The sequence below is a fragment of the Neophocaena asiaeorientalis genome, unplaced genomic scaffold (genome assembly GCF_003031525.2).
Source record: "Neophocaena asiaeorientalis asiaeorientalis breed wild unplaced genomic scaffold, Neophocaena_asiaeorientalis_V1.1 scaffold225, whole genome shotgun sequence".
Classification (NCBI taxonomy): domain Eukaryota; kingdom Metazoa; phylum Chordata; class Mammalia; order Artiodactyla; family Phocoenidae; genus Neophocaena; species Neophocaena asiaeorientalis.
In genome coordinates this window covers 5,401,066-5,425,649 of record NW_020172364.1, presented here as the reverse complement: position 1 = coordinate 5,425,649, position 24,584 = coordinate 5,401,066, and the positions used below count along the sequence as shown (strand labels likewise).

Below are 24,584 nucleotides of genomic sequence, written 5' to 3'. Positions count from 1 at the left end.
CTACCTGGCAAGGGCTTCCTAACTGGTCTCCCTGACTCCACTCGTAATATCTTAGTATCTTTTTTTCACCCCGTCCCTTCCCCCTGCCATGATTTTTTACAAACATGTCAGATCATATAATTTGTCTGCTTAAAAGCCTCGAATGGCTTTTCATTGCACTTGCAATAAGATCCCAAGTCTTTATATTTATACTAGCTTATAGAAACATTATTTCTCAATAAAGCTGGGGGAAAAGAACAAAAATCTTATATGATCTGTACCCTCACCTAGTATACTCCTTACTACGTTCCAATAAAAGTGGTTTCTTTTCTCTTTTCTGAATACGCCAAGCTCATTCCTGCCTAGGGCATTTGTTCTAGCTGTTCTCTGCCTGAAACGCTCTTTCCTCAGATCCTAACATGGGTGACTCCTTTTTAAAGTCAGATAACAGCTTAAATTCACCACCTCATAGCAGACTTCCCTGACCAACCAATCAAAATTAGCCCCTACTGAGTCTCTATTCTTACAGTGTGCTATTTTATTATTTCCATCCCTGCCCCCCACACTCACACACATTGGAATGCCACTTTCATGAAAGCATGAATCTGTACTGTTTTGTTCACATCTGTCTAGAACAGCAACCTAGAACAGAGCTTGTGACAGAGACAAAGTCGCTTTGACTGTGATCTTCGTGTGCTGGCTTCTTATTCTTCAGGCCTCAGCTCAGATTCGGCACTCACCCCTTTCCCCAAATTTCATAACACTTACTAACAACTGAAATTATTCTATTTTATTTTCCTAATGTATTATCTATTCTCCCTATTAAAATATACACTCCAAGAAAGCAAGAACCTTATCTGTTTTGTTCACTGCTGTAAGCCTAGTGCTTAGCACTGTGCCAGACACAGTGCAGAGTTAAGAGGTAGACCAGGTTACTGCTTTCAGGAAGATGCCTACTAGGGGAGAGAGGCCACATAAAAGAGGAACTAAATTGCATTTTATGGTCTTATTTACCTTTGTATCTCCCACACCTAGAGAGGCCATAAACAAACTAAGAAAGCAGGAAATGACCTTTCCTTTGACTGTCACACAGAGTGAAGTCAGAAAGAGAAAAACAAATATCGTATATTAACGCATATACGTAGAATCTAGAAAAATGGTGCAGGTGAACCAGTTAGCAGGGCAGAAATTGAGACACAGATGTAGAGAACAAACGTATGGACATCAAGGGGGTAAAGCCGCGGGGTGGTGGTGGTGGTGGTGTGATGAATTGGAAGATTGGGATTGACATGTATACACTGATGTGTATAAAACCGATGACTAATAAGAACCTGCTGTATAAAAAATAAACTTTTAAAAAAGCAGGAAATGACCAAAAATCATAATATGGAGTTTTAGAGGAAGGAGTTATGTTCCTATGATGGGTGAAATCCAAAAAAGCTTCCTGAAGGCGGTAACATGTAGGAAAAGCTAAGAGTTAAGGAGCTAACCCTGGTGGCTCTCGCTTCAGACATCCTGGGGTTTGTGTCTTAGCTCGGTCTCTGTGTTACTTTCACCTCTCTAAGCCCTCATCAGTAAAACAAACGTACTTAACTTAGAGGGGTCTTAGGAAGACTGAGATAAGATACGTAAAGGTGCTTTAATCGGTGCCCAGCCCACAGTAAGCATTCTATAAATGTAAACTGTCATTATCATTATTGTTACTGATCAAAGCGTGCTGACCTTACCAGCAGCTAGTGGCTGACCACAGCTCTGTGGAGCAATGGAAAACTTCCTAATACCCTGAGTAGAAAGGCACGACACCACAAAGCAGCCGGATCTGGCTCCACGTTCCAGCATCAAGGACTCTCAGCCTCAGCCAACTGTTTCCCAAATCGCGGAAGAAGTACCGGGCCGCTCTAGCAACGTAGTCGTCCAGCTCTCGGTGGTGCGAGGCCTTGCGCTTGCGCAGTGGGTGGGCGGCGGGGCGGGCCGGTCTGGCGGGCGAGGCGCGGCTGCGCGCTGGGAGATGCGGCCGGTTGGCCCCTATCTTCGCAGGTAACCGTGCGGGGGCCGGTGCCAGGGAAGGAGGGAGGAGCCCATCACGCCTCGGGCTCGGGCTGGGGAGGCCGCCTTCGCTCTCGCCAGGTCTTGGGTCCTCTACGGACCCTGTAAGCTGGGGCTTCTCGGTTTCTGAAGTGAGATCGGGGCGCGCTCGGGCGGCCCACTCAGAGTCCCATCCTGGACCGCGTCCTACCCCAGAGAGCGGACGAGGTGGCGGCGAAGCCTCGGTAGGACCGCCTTGGGCCTCACGCCGATTTCCCTGCCTGAATAAGCCGGATCCCAGCGCATCCCAGGGGAGCTCTTGAAGAGGGAAGGAGCCCCAGTTTATGTTTACGAATTTAGCCCTCTCTAGTTTCGAGGTTAGAATAGAGGGTTCATCCCCAGGTTCTGGCTTTTGATTGCTAACTTCAGGGACAGGAGTCAGTACCTCACAGAGCAGCCTATTTTCATTTTGGAGCGGACTAAGAACTTCCTCACAGAACTTTCATCGTCTGGTGTTACTCAGAGGGACGTTAAACCATTCCCAATTTGGAAGACAGCTGCCATCTACCCTCTCACACCCTTCTTTTGGGTTTATGCTTCCATGATCTTACACCTGGTCCTTAGGTGACCTTCCATTTAAGGTCATTCTGGTCATTCCCTTCTGGATTCACTCCTATTTTCCAGAGTCTCCCAAAACTGGGTTCCTAAAATACATTTGTAAGTAACACAGTTCTCAAGTCAGACAGACTTGAATTCTAATCCAGGGCTCTGCCAACTCAAGTATGTGACTTTGGGTAAGTCCCTTAACTTTTCTAAGCCTCCGTTTTCTCATCTGAAAATGGGGATAATCATATGTATCTCCAGGTGGTTGTGCGGATGAAAGGCGAAGAACATGAAATACTTAGAATGCTACCTGGCACATAGTAAGCACTCAATTGATGTCAATTACTTTTTGAACAGAGAATTCCCAAAAGAAGCAGAATTTTCTTAAAGTCAAATGCAAAACATAATAATAGCAATAAAACATTTTGATATAATCAAATTGATGGAACAATTTGATATAATCATTTTGGAAAGCAATGGTAATATATGTCAGGAGCTTCAGAAATCTCAGTTACTTCATTTCACAAATGCACATCTGAAAATTTTCTCTGGGAATTAATGATCATGCAGAAAATATGCAGAAAGATGGTAATTATAGCGTTATTTATAAAAGTGAAAACATTTAAACATTTTTTAGTGGAAAATTTTAACATACACAAAAGTAGAATAGGTAAGTGAACCCCCATGTATTCATCATCCAGCTTCAACAATGATCAATAGTTTGCCTATCTTGTTTTTGTGAAAAATTTTAAACCTATGAAATGTCTGAAAATAGAACAGTTGAATAAACTGGGGTACATTTATTTAGAGTGCTATTAAGCTTTTAAAATAAGACAGAATTGTATTATAAAATAATACAGAATATATAGTATTATCACAACTATGACAATTCAAAAACTAATATCTAACCTGTGTAGAAAAAAAAGCAAGGAAGTACAGTAAAATATTAACTAGTTTCCCTTTGGTGGTGGGACTGTGGATGATTTCCTCCCCTTCTATTTTTACATATTTAACAAATATTTCCTAAAAATCATGTATTGTTATAACAAACAATGAACAAACAAAATCTAAAAATATTGCATCTGAACTAAGGACAGTAGAATATGCCAGAGCAGGTTCGCTGTTATAGAGACTAAAGATGCTTTGACTTTCCTTGATCTATTTTTGCAGCCTACGTTTACCTGAGCATTCTTTTTCTTTTTTTTTTTTTTTGCGGTACGCGGGCCTCTCACTGCTGTGGTCTCTCCCATTGCGGAGCACAGGCTCCGGACGCGCAGGCTCAGCGGCCATGGCTCATGGGCCCAGCTGCTCCGCGGCATGTGGGATCTTCCCGGACCAGGGCACGAACCCGTGTCCCCTGAATCGGCAGGCGGACTCTCAACCACTGCGCCACCAGGGAAGCCCTACCTGAGCATTTTTGTCTGCCACCCTGTGCTAGTGCTTCATATTGAGCTCATATGGTCAGCTAACACGTCCAGATCTTTAATCAGGCATCCTCTATGTGTAAGTGATTGGACTTTGAAATTTTATTCCCCTTATTTTGACTAGTGTTTCCCCTCAGGACAGAGCAAGATTTCTGGTGATAGGATGGCTCTTTCCCATTTCTTCTTTTCTTCGTCCTGAGCAGGCATCTATCTCATACCTCATGCATTTACACACTTCCTTGAACAACCACTTTGAACAACTCAAGTGAGATAATTTTATTACAATATTTTTCTTGCTCAAATAGATTATAATGAGATCTGACCAAAAATCTATTCTGCTTTTGTTTGATGAACTAGATCCACTTTTTAAATTGACATAGTACATTTAAAAACAGTTAAGGGAGGGGTCACCTTACAAGAAGCTGTGTAAATGCATTTTATTTCAAATTAGCTTGTGAAGAAACTTTGTTTCCTAGGTATGCAAAGAAGCCTTTTCACACAGATGTCCTTAGAGATAATATGGATGAGTCCGGAGTTCTCCTCTGGGTGAAAGCAGAACCCTTTATAGTGGGCGCCTTGCAGGTCCCCCCTCCATCCAAGTTCAGTCTTCACTATCTCAGGAAGATATCCACCTATGTGCGAACCCGGGCCACAGAGGGAGGTTACCCACGCCTGTCCTGGTCTACATGGAGGCACATTGCGTGTGGAAAGCTGCAGTTGGCTAAGGATCTGGCATGGCTTTACTTTGAAATATTTGATAGTCTTGCAGTGAAGACACCGAAGGAGCGCCTGGAATGGTCTGAAATTCTGTCCAACTGCATGTCTGAGGATGAAGTCGAAAAGCAAAGAAATCAGGTATGGATTTATGTGTACATGTATGTGTGTTTAATTACTTTGGGAAATAAACAATTAAAAATTTTTGTACTAGCTGTACAGTGTGCAGTTTAAGGTTTTAACGACCATGTGATGCCAAAGCACCATTTAAGTTTTAGCAGTTCCAGTTTGGAAATATTTAGTGAGTTAGTCCTTACTTAGCAATCCTTATTCACTTATTTTTAAAGCAGTAATGTTATAGAGACCCTGTAATTGGAAGAGAAATATTTTCATTGACATTAAAACTATTGAGTTACATGAGTGCTTATGAACTGCTGACATGTTATGGTCCGAGCACCTGACTCCTTTTAAGTGAGCGTCTGCTATATGCTGAGATTCAAAGCTGATTAGAATAGCAGCTCTGACCTCATGGAGCTCATAGACTATTAGGTGAAGCTGGTGTGTAAAAAAGTGCTATTTAATAGACATTTCTCCAAAGGAGACATACAGATGACTAACAGGCACATGAAAAGATGCTCAACATCACTAATTATTAGAGAAGTGCAAATCAAAACCACACTGAACTCTACTCAGTACTCTGTAATGACCTATATGGGAAAAGAATCTAAAAAAGAGTGGATATATGTATATGTATAACTGATTCACTCTGTTGTACAGCAGAAACTAACACAACAGTGTAAATCAACTATGCTCCAATAAAAAAGAAACCCACATTGAGGTATTACCTCACACTGTTCAGAATGGCTATCATCAAAAAGTCTACAAATAATAAATGCTGGAGAGGGTGTAGAGAAGAGGTCACCCTCCTACACTGCTGGTGGGAATGTAAATTGGTGCAGCCACTGTGGAAAAAAGTATGGAGGTTCCTTAAAAAACTAAAAATAAAGCTACCATATGATCCTGCAATCCTACTCCTGGGCATATATCCAAAGAAAATTCTAATTTGAAAAGATGCATGCACCCCAATGTTCACAGCAGCATGTTTACAATAGCCAAGGCATGGAAGCAACCTGAGTGTCCATTAATAGATGAATGGATAAAGAAGATGTGATATATTTTGATATATATATATATATATATATGTGTGTGTGTGTGTGTGTGTATATGTATATATACAATGGAATATTACTTAGCCATAAAAAAGAATGAAATAATGCCATTTGCAGCAACATGGATGGACCTAGAGATTATCATACTAAGTGAAGTAAGACAGAGAAGACAAATATTATATGATATCACTTATATGTGGATCTAAAAAATAGTACAAATGAACTTATTTACAAAACCGAAACAGAATCACAGACATAGAAAACAAACTTGTGGTTACCAAAGGGGAAGAGGGGGAGTGATAATTTAGGAGTATGGGGTTAACAGATGCAAACTACCATATATAAAATAGATAAGCAACAAGGATCTGCTGTGTAGCACAGGGAACTATATTCAATATCTTGTAATACACTATAATGGAAAAGAATCAAAAAAGAATATAAATATATAACATATGTATATATGTATAACCAAATCACTTTGCTGTACACCTGAAGCTAACACAATATTGTAAATCGACTATAGTTTAAAAAGTGCTATTTAATAGTATGGAATGTGCAATAAAAGTATGCATAAAGTACAGAAATAGAATAGAGAAGAGAATGATTAATTCTGGTGATAAGGAAAGACTTCGCAGAGAAAGTATATTAATCAGGGTAGCCTATTACAGTAACAGGTGATCCCAGCATTTTAGTGGCTTGGTGCAATAACAGTTTATTTCTTATTCATGTGGCAGTCCAACATAGGGCATCTGGTTGGATGAGTCTCTAGGCTGCTGTCATCTAAGCAATGACTGAGGGATCTAGGCATCTTCTGTCTTTTGGAGCCACTATTATACTAGGTGAAAAACAAACAAAAATGAAATTTCAGTGGCTTACAGTAACTAAGGTTTATTTCTTGCTTATTTTACATTTCGGCTGCACCTTAGCTATGGCTCTTTTCCAGGCTGTGGCTCTATGTGTCTGCCCATTTGGAGACTCAGGCTGAAGAAACAGCTTCTATGTAGGTCATGTCTATTCTTGGGATAGAAGGGAAGAACAACAGAGCAGGAGAAAAGTCTTGATGCCTCTTAAAACTTTTGCTCAGATGTGACATAAACTACCACCACTTTTGTTCCATTGGCCAAAAGCTTTGTCACATGTCCATGCCTGAAATTAATAAGATGGGAGGTAAACTACCTCACAGGAGGCAGGGAAATCCCATGGCCATGGGAAGGGCCGTGTAAGCCTCTTGGAGGATGAGGAAATGAACAATTGCAAATAAAATACAGTTTGCCACAGCCATTCCCACTAGGGCCTGAGTCCTTCACTTCCATTTCTTTGGGAAAGTTTTTGGGAGGCTTAAAAGCAGTATATGTAAACCCACCCACCCACATTCCATTGACTAACCCAGTTATACCATATGCAACTTCAAAGGAGGCTGGGAAATGCCATCTAATTGTGTGATCAGGAAGGAAAGGCATTTAGTTAGCATCTAGCCAGTCTCTACCACACGGTATAATATCTAAACAAGGGTTTGGAGATTGAAAAAAAAGTTTGGCAAGCAACCAGGAGGAGAAGGGCATTATAGTTTTCATCAATTAAACATTTATTGAGTACCTACTATGTGCTAGGTACAGTAGTGGGTGCTGTGGATACAGAGATGAATAAAACCTTCAAGAAGCTCCACTTTTTTTGAGTGCTTACTATGTACTAGTTTCTATGCTAGTTACTAGGAATATAAAAGCAAAAGAGAGAAAGATCTTACAGTCTCATGGAGAGGCAGGTATATGAAGGAATAACGCTAATATAACAAATAATTGTTAAATGGAAGTATGTATAAAATCAGAGAATTACGTTGAGTGAAAAAAGTCAATCCCAAGAGGTGACATACTATATGATTCCATTTATGTAACATTCTTGAAATGACAAAATTATGTAGATAGAGAACAGATAAGTGGTTAGGGGCTAAAGAAGGGGTGAGGTAGGGTGGGAAGTGGAGCCACTAGTATAATAGTGGCTTCAAAAGACAGAAGATGCCTAGATCCCTGAGTCATTGCTTAGATGACAGCAGCCTAGAGACTCATCCAACCCTATGCCCTGTGTTGGATTGCCACGTGAATAAAAGGCTATACATAAAAGGGCAACATGAAGGAACCTTGCGTGGATGGAAGTGTTCTGTACCCTGACTGCATCCGTGTCAATACCCTGGCTGTGCTGTTGTATGATAGTTTTGCAAGATGGGAAACTGGATAAAAAGTACATGGGATCTCTCTGTTCTTGCATGTGAAACTGCAGTTACCTCAAAAAGTTTAATTAAGCAAGTAAAAATTTTTTTAAATATATAGATTCATGAGGTTCCACATTGACAGCTGATTGAATTGGTAGGTTTAGGTGATCCTGAGAATCCATATTTTTAAGTTCTCTAGGCATACTGATTTTTAGCCATGTTGGGAATCAGGGTGAATATAGCTGTAGACCCAGATGTATTACTTCACTTTTTTGCCTCTCTTGTATGTGTATGGGAATGGGTATATGAGGATAACCATGAGCTTCAAATCCTGAGCTTCAAACCACACCCTTCTTCAAATAAGAAATGACTTAACATCTGTCAGACCAGTAGTATTTTTTTTTTAAGTCAAACACCCTTTTTAAGAATTTGATGAGAACCTGAGGCCTACTCCCCACAAAATGCATATACACCAAAAAATTGCGTACAATTTCAGGTGTTGCACTGATATCCTGAACTTTCTTGGTAAGTCTGTGATCAGGTTAAACTAACCTCTGTGTCTTGATTAAATTTCCTTCTTCCTTTCTTTCATCTATTTGTTTTTTCAGATTACTGGTTTTTTTTAATTGTAATTGTAAACTTCTGAAATAATATACTTTAAAAAAGTATGTACTTCATCCTTTCCACTTCATCAGTTTTGGGAGAGAATGACTATGGCCATAGATGCTACATAGCTTTCTGAGAAAGTAAGGGACTCCAGTTTAATTAGTTTTAGAAACTCCTGCATCTGGGTATCAGAGACATACATATCCAATGCTAGCAATGTTTCCACATTTGTTTTCTTAGGATCAGCACACTGTTGTGAATTTCTTTTACTATATCTACTTAGTTACTGTATCTAATAGTGGTTGATGTTGTTTTAAGACATGTGTTCATCATTTATTTTCTTCTTGGACAGCTTTCAGTGGACACCCTACAGTTTCTGCTCTTCTTATATATACAACAGTTAAACAAGGTCTCCCTGAGGACATCTTTGATTGGAGAAGAGTGGCCTAGTCCCAGACACAGATCTCAGTCTCCTGACCTGACTGAAAAATCCAGTTGTCATAATAAGGTACTATTTAAATGATGATCTCTTTCTCTGAAAGGGACAATTTGTGAGGGAGACAGTTTGCCTTCATTAAAAATTACTTTGAATTGCTTATATAAGCCAGAGATTTGTTGGCTTGATTTGTTTTGTTTTTTCTTTCTTTTCCTAATTATAAAATGAAATCAATATGTGCAATCTTAATCAAGATAGAGAAGTGATTTCAGTTCCTGCAACGACACAAAAATCACTTAGATAATTTTCAGGCAAATCGTTCACTCTACTCTTACTAGCATTCCCATTTTTGCAAATGTTAATGCATTTGATTTCACATGATTGTAGGCAACTCAGTTAACTTCTCTAGCTTGGCTTCTTTTCTCTAAATGGAGATGATAATGCCTATTTCTGAATGGCTGTGAGAATTCAGTAATACATAGCATGAGACTTGTTGCATCGTAAGCAGCAGTATATGGTGACTTTAGTTTGTGCTATAGCATGACCTCTCCCAGCAACTGATTGGACGAGGGATGGACACTTGACTAGAATAACCCATTCCTAGGTATGTATTTGAAATTGGTCTGATTTGAAATGATGATCTGGTCCAATCAGTACCCCAGGGATTGAAGAAATTACCCAGTTGGTGATAGGTATTTGCTGGTAGCTCATGTGGCATTGGGACCAGAATAGCTACCACATCCGTGAGTGACCTGGAGTTATGAGGGATTAACAACTCTGAGATAAAGAAGAGAATGGAACAGACATGCAGAGAGACCTGAGAGAGAACCAGGTTCAAGATGGCTTTCCAGTTCCAGTTCTGATGAGGTTTCCCTGTACTTCAGTTTGGGAGATGATTGTATGTCCCTACAGTAGAATCTCCCTTCACTTGAATTATCTTGTATTCCCCATTCCAGTGAAAGTTACCACCAGCCACCCATGCTTTCTCTATCACCACCCATACCTAGTTAGTTGTCAAGTCTTACTGATTCTGCCTTCAAAATAACTCTTTAAAATTTTGTCCTTTTTTTGGGAATTCCCTGGCAGTCCAGTGGTTAGAACTCGGTGCTCTCACTGCCGGGGGCCTGGGTTCGATCCCTGGTCAGGGAACTAAGATCCTGCAAGCCTCGAGGTGCAGCCAAAATAAAATTTATCCTTTTTCTTCCTCTGTATAGGCCCTAATGTCATTTTTCTTTTTTGCTTTGATTTCTATAATTAGATCCTACTTGGTCACCCTGCTTTCAATCTATAGCCCACCTACTACACTGGACTTTCTAAAATACAGATCCTTTGTATCCATCTCCTGTCAGAACTCCATCAGTGAATTCTCAGTGTCATTGTTGTTTTCATCTTGTACTGTTTGGAGCCTTCTTAGGCCTACTTACCGTGGGGGAGGGAGATGCAGCAAGAGGGAGGAAGAGCAGGTGAGGCTGTGGACAGCTCTGCTTTGAAATGTTCTTTGGCGTCCAAATGAGAGTTTATTAAAAAGAAAAATGGTATAGCTATTTACAAAATAGTTTATTTTGTCTCTGGCACACAAAATAAAGTCCAGATATCTTAGTATTTCATACAGAGCCTTTTGTGACTGGTCCCTGCCTACCATTTTACCTTTACCTACCACTTCCCAGCATGCGCCCTACACCCCACCCAGAACTTCCGTTTCTCTGAACACAGCAGGTGATTTTACTCCTATGGGCCTTTGGTTGCTGTTCCCTAGGCCTAGAATGCTTTTTTCCCTGCTCTGTTTGCATAACTACCAGCGTCAATCAAGAATCTATTCAAACAGCGCTCCACTAAGATTTGTTTTCCCCAAATGGAGTTCTTTGTTCTTCTCATGCTCATAGAACATCTTACAGATCTCTGCTATAGGTCTCATCCCACTGTGTTATAGTTATTTGTTTATACTGTCATTTCACTACATAGTTGTTGAATTCCTTGAGGACAGGAACTATGTCTTATTTAGTTTGCATAATTCATCACTTAACACTGCTCATATCACATATCTGTGAAATGAATAAGCCAAGTTATTGGTACGTCTGCCAACTCAAAGCTTATTCCCAAGGTTATAACTTCTCTTTTCTTTTTTAAATTTATTTATTTTATTTATATTTATTTTTGGCTGCTTTGGGTCTCATCGCTGCACGTGGGCTTTCTCTAGTTGCAGCGAGCGGGGCTACTTTTCATTGCTGTGCGCAGGCTTCTCATTGTGGTGGCTTCTCTTGTTGCGGAGCACAGGCTCTAGGCACACGGGCTTCAGTAGTTGCAGCACGCAGGCTCAGTAATTGTGGCTCACGGGCTATAGAGTGCAGGCTCAGTAGTTGTAGTGCACGGGCTTAGTTGCTCCGCGGCATGTGGGATCTTCCTGGACCAGGGCTCAAACCCGTGTCCCCTGCATTGGCAGGCGGATTCTTAACCACTGCGCCACCAGAGAAGCCCCCAAGGTTATAACTTCTCTTAAATCTGGTTACGGTAAGATCAGTTGCCTTGTTTCATTAGATTTTGAAATTCCTTCTGTAATTTGAGAAGGTAAATTTTTTTTTTTTTTTAATTTTATTTATTTATTTTTTTTGAGAAGGTAAATTTTTTTAAAAACCTAGTGCTTCATGAAATGAATGTCCGAGGTGGTTATTTTTATGTTTGATCTGAAACTTTTAGAATATTTAATACTAGCTGTGTGACCTTGGGCAAGTTTCTGAACCTTTTTGTATCTCCATTTCTTCATCTGTAGAATGGGCACGGTAATAGCATCTATCCTAAGACTGTTGCTAGTTATAAATATGTTAAAGTTTGTATAACAGTGCTTGGCACACACTGAGGGTTAGCTACTAGTATTACTTTTGAATTATCTAAGGTAGAGAGAGAATCTGTTTATACCTATTACGTGCACAGAAAATCTTTATAAGGTTTATATAGCCACTTTAAATGCTTTTGGGAGGATGAGGCAAAGTATAAATACAAAATAATTAAAATATAAAAGTCTCAGGTCTTACTGTTCTGTTGAAACAATGAGTTTCAATCTCATTGATCTGTTAAAAGTGCTTTCTTTTGGTATTTTTTAGAACTGGAATGATTACAGTCACCAAGCTTTTGTCTGTGATCATCTGTCAGATCTCCTTGAACTGCTTGTAGATCCAGAACAACTCACTGCATCATTTCATTCGACCCACAGTAGTCTAGTCTCTCGAGAAGCTGTTGTAGCACTCAGCTTTCTTATTGAAGGTACAGTGAGTGGAGCCAGGAAGATATATCCACTTTATGAACTTGCACTGTGGCAACCACTACATGCAGAAAGTGGCTTCTCAAAGACCTCTAAGGCCTTTTCTTTCTACAAGCTGGAAGCCTGGTTGAGAGCCTCTTTAACTGGGAATCCATTTGGTATATCTGCTTGCCTCAAGTCTGGGAAGAAATTGGCTTGGGCTCACCAAGGTATTTATTAATATTTTAATCTATATTAAATTGAATTGACAGGTTAAGGAACCTAGTGTCTTCTGGTATATTAATGATCACATGTCTTTTGTGGAGGACCTAAAAAATATTGCTACTATAAAACAGAAAAAGGGAACGTCTCTTTTGTATATGACTTTTTCTCAAGGCTGCAACAGTTTGAGAGAGTTGATTCATTAGTCCAGGTTGTTTTGGTTGCAGTTAGTAGAAACTCCAACTTCGGTTGGTCCTTTTTCTTTGCTCTGCTCTTCTCTTTTCGGACTCTTTTCCCCCTCTCACTCTCATATGCTCATTTACTTGAAGCTTTCCTATTTTCTAGGCACCCTACCAGAAATTGGCCATTCCATAGTTACAACTTCATAGAATTGGTGTAAAGATGAGGTTCTTTTTTAGCTACACAGACACAAGCAGACTAGCTATTTCTAAATTGGAAATTTAAATTCATAGTAGAGAGAATTACGCTTTGGTTGCAAATGTATCTATTCCTGATAGTCCAGGGATGGCTAGAGGGATAGGTTCAGGTACTGTATGACTTCTTCGGGCCCAGATATAAGTTTTAAGAGAAGAGGGGCCCAGATAGAAGTTTAAAGAGAAGTATCTGTACTAAGGCCAAGCAAAATTAATGGGAAAAAACTAGAATATACTTCCACAATCTCTGAGTTTCAAAGGCCAAGAAAAAATAGTTTCCGTGCAAATGTAAAAAAAAAAAATCAGTTTCATATCAAATGTTTATAATTCTGAAAACCAGAAAATGGTTGAGCAACATCTACAGTGACCCAAGTATTATATATGCAACCAAGCTATTGCTCTAGCATGAGCTCAGATTCTCAGATATGTAAGGCTCCTACAAATATACAGGAGATACTACATAATTCTTGATGTTGGTAAAAGAATATAAGTAAGTTTTTAAATGTTGTTAAGGTAGGCACTGGAGGAAAAAGGACATCTGACCTTTTAGGATTATACCAAAACATATTAGATAGTAGGATTACAAATAATTTTTATCTTGTTTTACTACTAGTATTTAAAATTTTCTACAGGAGCCATATATTACTTTTCTAATAAAAGGAAACAATAAGAATTGTTTTAAAAGAAGAACAGTGTACTATGTGACCTCTCCACATTTGGCCAATTTTCTTTACAAGGGTATCCTGATGGTTTTCTGGGAAGTACAGTCTGAGAAGGCAATGATGTAATGGTGGGACTGTGTTAGGAGGGCAGCCTGCACAGATTTCTTGAGGGGTGAGTTTGTGTTTAAGGCACCACGTTCGATAGGAAGATGTGCTGTCAGTAATGATCCTGGGAGTAAAGACGTGAACCCAAATACAATTCATGGAATGATGTGGTGAGTAACTTAGGAGGGGTTCAGAATTAGTATTATGGCAATTTAAAGAGATTATTTAAGAGTTGGGATGATAAATTAAGGCTGGTTGGAGAAGATACTATTTGAGTTGGGCCAGCTCTGCCACTTACTAGCCATATGGCCTTAGGCACATTACTTACGTTAAAGGGTAGGCATGAAAAAAAATCTTAGATCTATAGGCAATGTTGAATGAATTATAGGTTTAACCTTTTTTTAAAAAACAAAAAAATTTGAAATATTGAAAATATACAGAAAAGCACAGAGAATAATATAGCATACCCAACACCCAAATCTAACATTTTTTTAAACCTCACACGGGTCTAATTTTAGACATGTAGACATGTGTAACCTCGTATGGTTGATTGTTTTTCTTTGAAGCAATCTCATTTATTTATATTTTTCTTAAATAGTTGAAGGGACGACCAAAAGAGCTAAGATTGCTTGTAATACTCATGTGGCCCCTAGGATGCACCGCCTGGTGGTGATGAGCCAGGTTTACAAGCAGACATTGGCCAAGAGCTCAGATACTCTGGTGGGGGCACATGTAAAGATTCATCGTTGCAACGAGACTTTTGTATATCTGCTGTCTCCCTTACGGTAAGCAAGGGTGTTTTGATGTTGTGACGTTTTCTTTGGACCAGGATTTGTCCTTTTATTTGCCATCAGAATAATATTGTAGTCAGATATTTTTCATCGTATTCTTATTCAGAGGAATTTACCTCATTTTCCAGATCTGTGACAATTGAGAAGTGCAGGAATAGCACCTTCATCCTGGGCCCTGTACAGACTGCTCTTCATCTCCACAGCTGTGACAATGTTAAAGTCATTGCTGTTTGCCATCGTCTGTCCATCTCTTCTACAACAGGTTGCATCTTTCACATTCTGACGCCTACACGCCCACTTATTCTCTCTGGGAACCAGAGAGTAACTTTTGCCCCCTTTCATACCCATTACCCAATGCTGGAGGACCACATGGCCAGGACTGGCCTTGCTACAGTGCCTAACTATTGGGATAATCCCATGATTGTGTGCAGAGAGAACAGCAGCACTAGTGTCTTCCGACTCTTAGCACCATGTGAATTCTATGTGTTTATTATTCCCTTTGAAATGGAAGGGGACACAACAGAGATACCTGGGGGTCTTCCATCTGCATATCAGAAAGCACTGGGCCAAAGAGAAAAAAAGATACAGACCTGGCAGAAAACTGTGAAGGAGGCTCGTTTGACAAAGTGAGTATTTTCTAAAAGTAGTAATTTGTCTTATGTAAAACTCCATGGGAAAGCAAGTGAACCTGCACATGTTTATAATTGTGCTAAAGAAATCAAAAAGACATAGTGTGTCTTTCACTAAGGTCGATATCCCAGGCACAGTTTGGTTGGGGGATGGGAGCAAGTGGATACTCAAGTATTAGATTCCTTTCTTTTAAGTAGCTTAAGTTTAACTGGAAGATATAAGACTTAAATGAATGAAAGATCATATGTAAGGTCAATCATACATGGATTGGTTTTAGTTTTTAATTTACTTCTCTGCACTGTACTAGTGGTTCTCAAACTGCATTGTGCATCAGGGTCATCCAAAGAGCTCGCTGAAAATACAGGTTTCCTGGCTCCACCCCTCCGCAGGCAGACGCGCAAGGGTGGGCTCCTAATGCTGGTCCATGGGCTAACGCCAGTTTTTGTCAGCATTTTCCTAATCCATGGTAAAATGTGAAAAATAAGTACAGTGTTTTAAAATAATGCTAAATTTAGTCCGTTTAGAATACTGTCTTTTATTCTGAAATTACTTTTTACTTTGGGGGTACTAAAATATTTTATTTTTAATAACATGCTTGTGATAGTAGATGGTTATAGTTTATTATGTCCACCACAAAATTTTATTTCAAGCGTTTTGATCTTTGAACTCTAGAAGCCAGGGACACGCTATATATAAACCATATATAAAGATTCAGAAAACATCAGTGTGGGTGGTCAGAGATTTATGGAGAAAATAGAATTTGTGTTGGACCTTGAAAAATGAGCAGAGTTTGGAGAAGAAGTGAGGGTTGGGCAGCATACTTTTAACAGCACTAGAGGAGCAGATGTGGAAGCAGAAGCAGACTTCAGGTATCCTGGAAATCAGTTGCTGAAACAAGATTCTGGTTATGGATAATGATATTTAAACTTGGATGGGTAGATTGAGCCAGATTATGTAGAATCTTGAATATCAGGCAATAAAGGTTAGATTTAAGTGGAATTAACTAATAGGAGCCATAAAAGGGTTTTGAACAATGGAATGAAAGCCATTTCATTTATTCAGGAACATTTATAGAATGCCTACAATATGCAAACCACTTTATTAGATGCTATGGCAGATTTAAAAATGTGATTGGCACATATGGAAATCCTCTACTTAGATCTGAAAGAGGGAAGTCAGGGTGATATTACAATATTCTAGACTAAGAAACTGGACTAGAGTGGAGATGAAGGGGGTGGAGACCAGAAATACTTTGACAGGAGGCTAGACTTGGTGCAAGATTTTGTAAAAAAGACAAGAAAATTAACGATGACTCCAAAAATTGGAGCCCAGTTTAGAAACATTTGATCAGTTTTCTTCTGGACAGAATAGCATGTACAGCTTAAAAGTAGTGGATGTTCAGAATAAGTAATTATTGTCTATACAAGTATTTTGGGATTTAATTAAATTTTATTTGTTAGAGATATTAGGAGAGGAAACATAGTACTGAAAGATGGAGGGGTGCTTCTTCTACAGCATTGTCCATTTGGGAGCTGGAGCTAGTTTGAGAAAAGGGTATCAAGTTCTTTTGGAGGATGTTTACATGAAATGTCCTATATTCTGATAATGTCTTGGTCCTTGAGACTTAGAAAAACTATTACTTTAATAATTGGATTCCATTTGCTTGGTATCAGTCTTTTTGTTTGTTGTTGTTTCTTCTGGTTGTCATTATCTTGGAAAATTAGCCATTCTAAAAATATTTCTATTTCTGATGATCCAGAACTGTGATTTGATGTGTAAGTAAAAATGCTTATTTTAATTAGATCTCTTGGTTTTATTAGATGTTAAAATTAGTGTTCTTTGGATAGCTGTGTCTATATTGTAGTGGAAAGTACTCTGACTCAGGAATTAGTACAGATCATGCCACTTATTGTGTGACATTGAATGCGTCATCTGACCTGTCTAGCTCTTAGCTATATCATATATAAAGTATATTTTCTACCTGATGAGATTGATATAAAAGTTTAATAAGATAACTTATAGTAACGATGTGTGTGTAAGACACTGTAGTGGTGTGTGCTGTACTGTGTGTAGTAATGTGAGTGTAAGGCACCCTGCTTAGTGATGAGTTTGTGAGACACATTTTCTGGGTGAGATTGTTTACCCACAATATCTGAGACCTGCCCTGTTAGAATTAGCTTCATTCTAAGAGAAATTGTTGAAAAAAGACTTGATCCAGCCATGGTATTTTCTGGATGCATTCTTGTGGCATATGGATTAAGGAAGGAAGTATATAATATATAATTACATAGTTGCATTTAGATTCTTTAAAACAGTTGCTACCTGCCAAAAATATAAACGTCAATAACAGTCACAACTCATGCTTTACCTGGGAATCCACTGTAGTAATACTGCTGTTATCTGTTACAAACATTCCACCTGGTTTGTATCTCATGGATTGAGCCACCAGGATACTAATACTACAGCTCAGTCATTCTCAATTTAGCAGAATAGTGCTGATGACCATAATCATAGGTAATATGTATTGAGCACTTACTATGTGCCAAGTACTGTTCTAAGCACCTTCTATGTATTAATTCATTTATTCTTCCTAATAGTTCCCTATCACAGATGAGGAAACTGAGGAACCGAGAGATTTAAGTAATCTATCCAAAGTCACACAGGAGCTAGGATTCACACCTAGTCAGCCTGGTTCCAGAACTTGGGTTCTTAGTGTCTTTACTGTTTTCTGTGAACTACTGTCATTTATAATATAATCATTATACTGATGTGATATCAAAATGGATCATTGGAAGAACGTTCTTTTAAAGCAATTCTGTTGTTTGGATGCTGGTAGTATTTAGATGGCTAGATTTTCTTACACATATGAAAAGCTTATACACATGTGTGGAATCTGGAATGTGGTAAGCATTTAATAAATATTGACTCTGAATCATAGCATGTTCAAGTGATGAGATCCATGATAACACTAGAAACCAGCAAGAGCATGCAATTTAACTTTGGGAACATGGGAAGACAGAAGAACTATTGAATAATTTGAAAAGAAACTGCCAACACGATCCTTTTAAAGTGATAAGATGATGTCATTTCCCTGCTCTGTCCCCTCTAATGGGTCCCCATCATACTTGGAATAAAATATAAAACCTTCACAGTACCTACCAGGCCCTCTCTGCCTCATTTTCTGCCATTCTTTTCCTCATTCACTTCCCTCCCACCATACTATAGTGTTAGTCATTGCTGTCCAGCCAAACACCACCAGGAACGTATCTGTAGAATAAAGTTGGATTTTATTACTCATTACAAGGAGGGAGAGAACTAGTTTCATCTCTATAAAAGCGTGTTTAAAAGAACTGATAATTGGATTTTGGCTGTTAGGTGATTTGGGGGAGGAGTGTAGGAAGCAAGGTTTTGTTGTGGGCTGGATGCAATCTGGAAGTGAGGGTAATTCTATGATTTGGTATTGTAATAATTTTTATATTAAAGAGGAGGGAATAAAGGGGCTAAAACTATAATTGTAAAGAAACAGCAGTCACTCATTAGCCAGGAAAGGGTGATGCTCGGTCATTTTTGTGGTTTGGACCACAAAATAGTTTTGTTTTTTGTCTGGACCTGAGATATGATTATGGAATGAGTTTTTTTTTTTGCCTTGATCTAGCATTGTCCCATAGTGGCCTTGTCCCCTGTTGGTGTGCTATGGGATTATTTATGTTCAACAGAAAAGCAGCAGGCCAGATCCCAGCTACACCTAGGCCTAGCTGATGGTGCTAAGCTAGCTCCTGGCTGTCAGGAGCTTCTCTTCTCTTGCTTATCCTGAATATGTTAAATATTCTCTCACTTTAGAGCCTTTGCACTTTTTGTTTCCTCTGCCTGGAATGTTCTCCAGATATTTATTTTGCTTAATCCATCACTTCATTCAGATCTCTGCTTACGTGTCATCTTAGGCTTCTGTCCATCCTTTTTCTAAACTAGCATTCCAAATACTCTTGTTTTCCCTACTGTGCTCTATTTTTCTCCAAGGCACTTACAACTACTTAAGTTCATATACATGTTTATTTTGTTTATTACCTATCTCCCCTACTAGAATATTCGGTCCACAAGAAGCACAGACTACATAGGTCACAATGTGAATGGCACCCTCTAGAATCATGCAGTGCAAACCTGCCCGGACAGAGACCATTTCTCTTCTCTTTACACATTTATCCTCATCAGTCAGAACACTACCCAGCATCACTTGGTCCTCAGTAAATATCTGTTGAGCGAATAACCACAGTAGAACAAAATATATAATTACTGATAAGTTTTTACAAAGAGGGAATTGTATCTGACCAATCTTTTTTTTGGTGGTGGTGGTGGTGGTGATTCAGTGTATAGAACTGAACAGAGCAGTTATTCGGAGAGAACGAATGGATAACTAGAAATAATTTAACATTTATCCCATTAAAGTATTTTATAATCACTTGGAGTAAAATTAATATGAATTAGTATTGCTACATTCTTTTTGCAATTTTAGGGATCAAAGGAAGCAGTTCCAGGTACTTGTGGAAAACAAGTTTTATGAGTGGTTGATTAATACAGGACATCGTCAGCAGCTGGACAGTCTTGTGCCCCCTGCAGCAGGCTCCAAACAAGCAGCAGGATAAGACTTCCTCATCAAAACACTGGTAGGCATTTATAGTGGAGAGCACTTAAAACAAGTTCTTTGGGGGACATCTTACAAGCATACCAAAAAACCACACAGAATATTATGTTACCAACTACTGCTGATTTTTTCCACCGCTCCCACCAGCATATACAGATTTTTACATACCCATATATACTACATTTTATAGTGAGAAGGTCAAGCAAAATCTTCAGGTGGAGCCTATAGAGTTAGGGGCAAATATAATAGCCAAATTTGTCTTTTTTGTCTCTTGCCTGGCACGAGTTAGACCGTCCAAAGCTGTTCTGTACTTCCCCATATATGGTTTTAAGTTTTACCCTTTCTGACACATTTTTCCTCTTTCCCATAATCCCACACATAAATCAATTAATAAATTAGCTAATCTTTGTTAATTGTACATATGGGCATTAATAAATTACCAGAATTAGTCCAAATGAAGATTTGAATACTAAACTCTAGGAGACCTACAGATTCAATAGAAGAGAACATGGATACAGGCAAATTTATTGGAAGGTATTTAATCCAAACACATAGTATTCTTTTTTTTAATAGAAATTAGCTTATTTTGCTATTTTAAAGTATCTTTAGAGACTAACAATAGAAAAACATAAAGGACATAAATAGGTAGTTCACAGAAAGATACTTACAAACACAAAGATGCTCACTTTCACTTAAAATTAAAGAAATGTAAGATACTATTTTTCATGTATCACACTGGCAAGGTTCAAAAACATAGTATACAACACTGATAAGACATTTCAGTTACCTCTGGGGAAAGTGTAAATTTGTGCAACCTTTTTGGAGGATAGTTTGACAAAATCAGAATTAAAAATGCACACATTCTTTGACTTTGCAATTTCACTTCTTCGATTTATCTTACAGGTACATTCATGTATGTAAAGATCTGTTTAAAAGAGATGTTCAGAAACTAACACAACATTGTAAAACAACTATACTCCAATAAAAAATAAGTACATACATACATACATATACAAGAGATGTTCATTGCAGCATTGTTTGAAATAGCTGTAGGCTGGAAACCAGCCAAATGCTCCCCATTAGAGGGCAGGTGCCTAATGAACCGATTCATCCATGCCACGGAATGCGTCTTTGAAAGGAATGAAGCACACCCACATGTGCTGATCCTGAATGACCTCTAGGGGGTGATGGTGAAAGCTGGCAGGGGGCATAAAATGTTGCCTCGTGTGTTTGAAAAAAGGAAAGGGATAATCACATATTTTTATGCTAGTTATATGCCTTAAAAATTTCTGAAAGGATATAAAGAAATTGTTAGCAGTGTTCGTCTTTGAGGAATGAGACTGGGTGTCTAGGGTAGGAGAAAACTTACTCTTAATTTTTATTGAGATATTCACATACCATAAACTTCACTTTTTTTTTTTTTTTTTTTTGGTGGTACGCGGGCCTCTCACTGTTGTGGCCTCTCCCGTTGCGGAGCACAGGCTCCAGACACGCAGGCTTAGCGGTCATGGCTCACGGGCCCAGCCGCTCTGCGGCAGGTGGGATCTTCCCGGATCGGGGCACGAACCCGTGTCCCCTTCATCGGCAGGCGGACTCTCAACCACTGCGCCACCAGGGAAGCCTAAAACTTCACTTTTTTAAAGTGAAGAATTCAGCAGCTTTGATTATATTCACAAGTTTGTACAATCATCACCATTTAACAAATCGAGAACATTTTCATCACCCTAAAAATAAAGCCCGTATACATTGACAGTCACTCCCAATTCCTCCAGCTCCCCATATCTCCTCTGCCACCTGGTCCCTGGCAACTTCTAACTTCTACTGTTTGTCGCTTGAGTTGTCAGTTCTGGACATCTCATATAAATGGAATCATACAATATGTGGCCTTTGTGTCTGCCTTCTTTCACTTAGCATAATGTTTTCAAGGTTCATCTATGTTCTAGCATGTGTCAGTACATCATTCCTTTCCATAGTTGGATACTATTCCATTGTACGGATATACTGCACTTTATTTGTTCATCAGTTGATGGACATTTGAGTTGCTTCCACTTGTTAGCTATTGTGAATAATGCTGCTATATGTACTTTCGTGTACAAATTTTTGTGTAGAGATGTTTTTATTTCTCTTCAGTATACTATGCAGAGGAGTAGAATTGCAAGATAATATGTTTAACTTTTTGAGGAACCGCTGAACTGTTTTCCAAAGCTGCGTAAACTTATTCTTTATTTTTCATATATTGTTTACATTTTCAAAGTGTGCATTACTTTTTATAAAAAAAAGAATTTTATAATATTTAGTTAATAAATACTGAGATTAAGAATTGGAAATCTGATGAAGATTATACAAAGGAAATGGGAAATATAAGAGGATAAAATCTTACTTTAGACTAACCCCACAGCCTGCTACTTTATGTCTATGTATGAACTTCTTTTCTTCTATTATGAACTAATGTGACCCTCAGAGAAAAGGAATGTAATTAACTTTTAACTTCACATATTTTATCACTCTAAATTATCATCTGACCGATTTATGTGATTTTACGAAAAGGATTTTTTCCTATTTTTACACGGTGATAGAAAGTTAGTTTTTTTGTTTTGTTTTGTTTTTTTCATATTCAGGGCCCTGGAAACAGGAGGATGAATGCAAGATGGTGCATGTGTTGAAACTAAACTGGGAAGGTGCTGTTGCTGCTTAAGAGACTTTGGGGATTTTTCTTCCTATTTAAGACCTTTCCTTAAGTTTCCTTCCAATGTCATTTGCTACTGTTTACATTGAATTTTAGATAAACTTCTATTATATAAACATATAGTTTATAGAATATCAGAAGGCTCATTTTGTGATGCTAAAATGAAAAAGTTGATGAAGGCATTGTATATATGTTAATATTAAAGTGATTGAGAATAGGTTTTATAGTTCTTTGTAACTATTTAAAAGGAAATTACTACTTTTAGAAAAGAATTGGAATGAAAGTATGATTTTTGGAGTATAAATACAGCAGGAAAGATTTTATATAAAGATATTTTAGTTCTTAAAGTATGCAACAATTAAACTGTATAAAATCTTTATTTTTCATTTCACTTTCTGCTTCAGATTTTCAATAAACAAACTCTAAAAAGTAATCTTCTCCTTTCAGTAAAAAGATAAAGCTTTACTTTTAATTTTAGAAAAGATTTCCAATGTCATTCTGTGATGTTATATCAAAATAAAGTTTACATTTGATGGGAAAGCTATGTTCTTTAAGATAAAACAGTTACCAGTTTAATGAATCTGATTGCTGATAAACATTGTTTCATATGCTTTTTGGCCATTTAATTAGTAATTATATCTAAAAGCGCTTGACCTCTTATTTCTAAAATGAAAATTAACCCTCAGAATGTGTTTTAATTATAATTGGAGTTTTTATTTTAAACTTGCTTGATGAAATTCAAGCAAGGAGAGCATTACCAAATAAAGGAACACTGGAATAATAGAAGTGTCTTTTTGGAAACCGCTATTGTTTAATGAAATTAATGGTATTAATTAGATACTTTCTTTAAAGTTTATAAAGTTCAGAAAACTAAGCATATAACTTAATACTTTGTAATTCAACAGTCTTCATATCAAGGCACATTTGTCATTTTCTGGCTGACCAAAATATACTTTAGGGGCATCCCATTTATAAAAATATTTGCTGGAGGCTTTGTTAAGGGGAAAGATGAGGAAGTTGGGCTTTTGAGAAGAATATATTTGACCAGGAAAATTAAAATGGAGAACAGTTGATTTGTTGTTTCTTTGAGTTTCAGTAAGATGTAATCTCGTTCCTAAAATCAGAGGTATATGAAGCACCAAAAACTGTTCCCTACACAGGTTCCAATATGATATCATGGCAGAGAAATGCCACCTAGCAGGTGGCAAGTTGGGCTTAGCTAAACCTTTGCAAATTCAGGATTTGCACAGTAACTTTCTGTCTCTCGGGCTACACATTGTACCACCCTTTCTTGTGGACTGGATCTTTTGGGTGTATGTGTGTGTTTTGAAAAAATTTCACACTTAAAGAACAGTGGCAGGAATGTAAATTCCCACATGCCTTTTGTCTAGATTCACCAACTGTTAACATTTTGCCACTTTCACTTTACCAACCCTCTGTATAGTGTTACTATTTTATTTTTGCTCAACAATTTAAGGGTAGGTTGAAGACATCTGGGACCTTAACTCCTAAATATATTAGCATGTATTTCCTAAAACCAGACATTCTCTTACATAGTCGTAGTACATATGATTAAATTCAGGAAGTTTAACAATGGCTCAATAGTAGTACCTAATATATAGACTGTATTAAAATTTTCTAATTATCCCCAAAATATCACTTGTGTTGACTTTTTTCCCAAACACAAGATCATGCATTGCCTTTAGTTGTCATGTCAGTTTTATTGCTTTGGAACATGTTTCACTTCTGTTCAGAATTAGAGGGTGGTTTTTTGACTCATCTCCTGCAAGTTCTTTTGAAGAAAAAAAGACATGGGGGATTTCAAGGTGGCTACTTGCTAGAAAACCAAATTGCCCAAGTAAGAGGAACTTTTCTGTTTTCAATTTTGAAAAATTTGGCTGGGTTTTGGTGTCTTGAGTCAGCAAAGTCTATAATGCAGCAAGGCTTGGTAAGCATTAAAGAGGGTACTGAAGCTTTCCTTTATTTCATAATCCTGATTGTTTTTCTAGAAACCATCA

General features: G+C 38.1%; 1 protein-coding gene across 7 annotated transcripts; it reads left to right on the top strand.

The window, feature by feature from the left end:
* Positions 1–1,954: 1,954 nt before the first annotated feature.
* TBCCD1 (TBCC domain containing 1) lies at positions 1,955–24,276 on the top strand. Of its 7 annotated transcripts, none has more exons than XM_024768099.1 (8): positions 1,955–2,016; positions 4,793–4,886; positions 9,079–9,234; positions 12,261–12,627; positions 14,419–14,605; positions 14,740–15,237; positions 19,752–19,902; positions 22,499–24,276. In XM_024768099.1, exons 1-7 carry the CDS (start codon positions 1,988–1,990, stop codon positions 19,879–19,881), a joined length of 1,461 nt encoding a protein of 486 aa, XP_024623867.1. In that variant the 5' UTR covers positions 1,955–1,987; the 3' UTR covers positions 19,882–19,902; positions 22,499–24,276. The 7 variants fall into 7 exon arrangements, with proteins under 7 accessions (XP_024623867.1, XP_024623835.1, XP_024623857.1 ...); XM_024768067.1 differs by having other exon boundaries at positions 4,508–4,886; XM_024768089.1 differs by having other exon boundaries at positions 1,966–2,016; positions 4,652–4,886.
* The last annotated feature ends 308 nt before the right edge of the window (positions 24,277–24,584 follow it).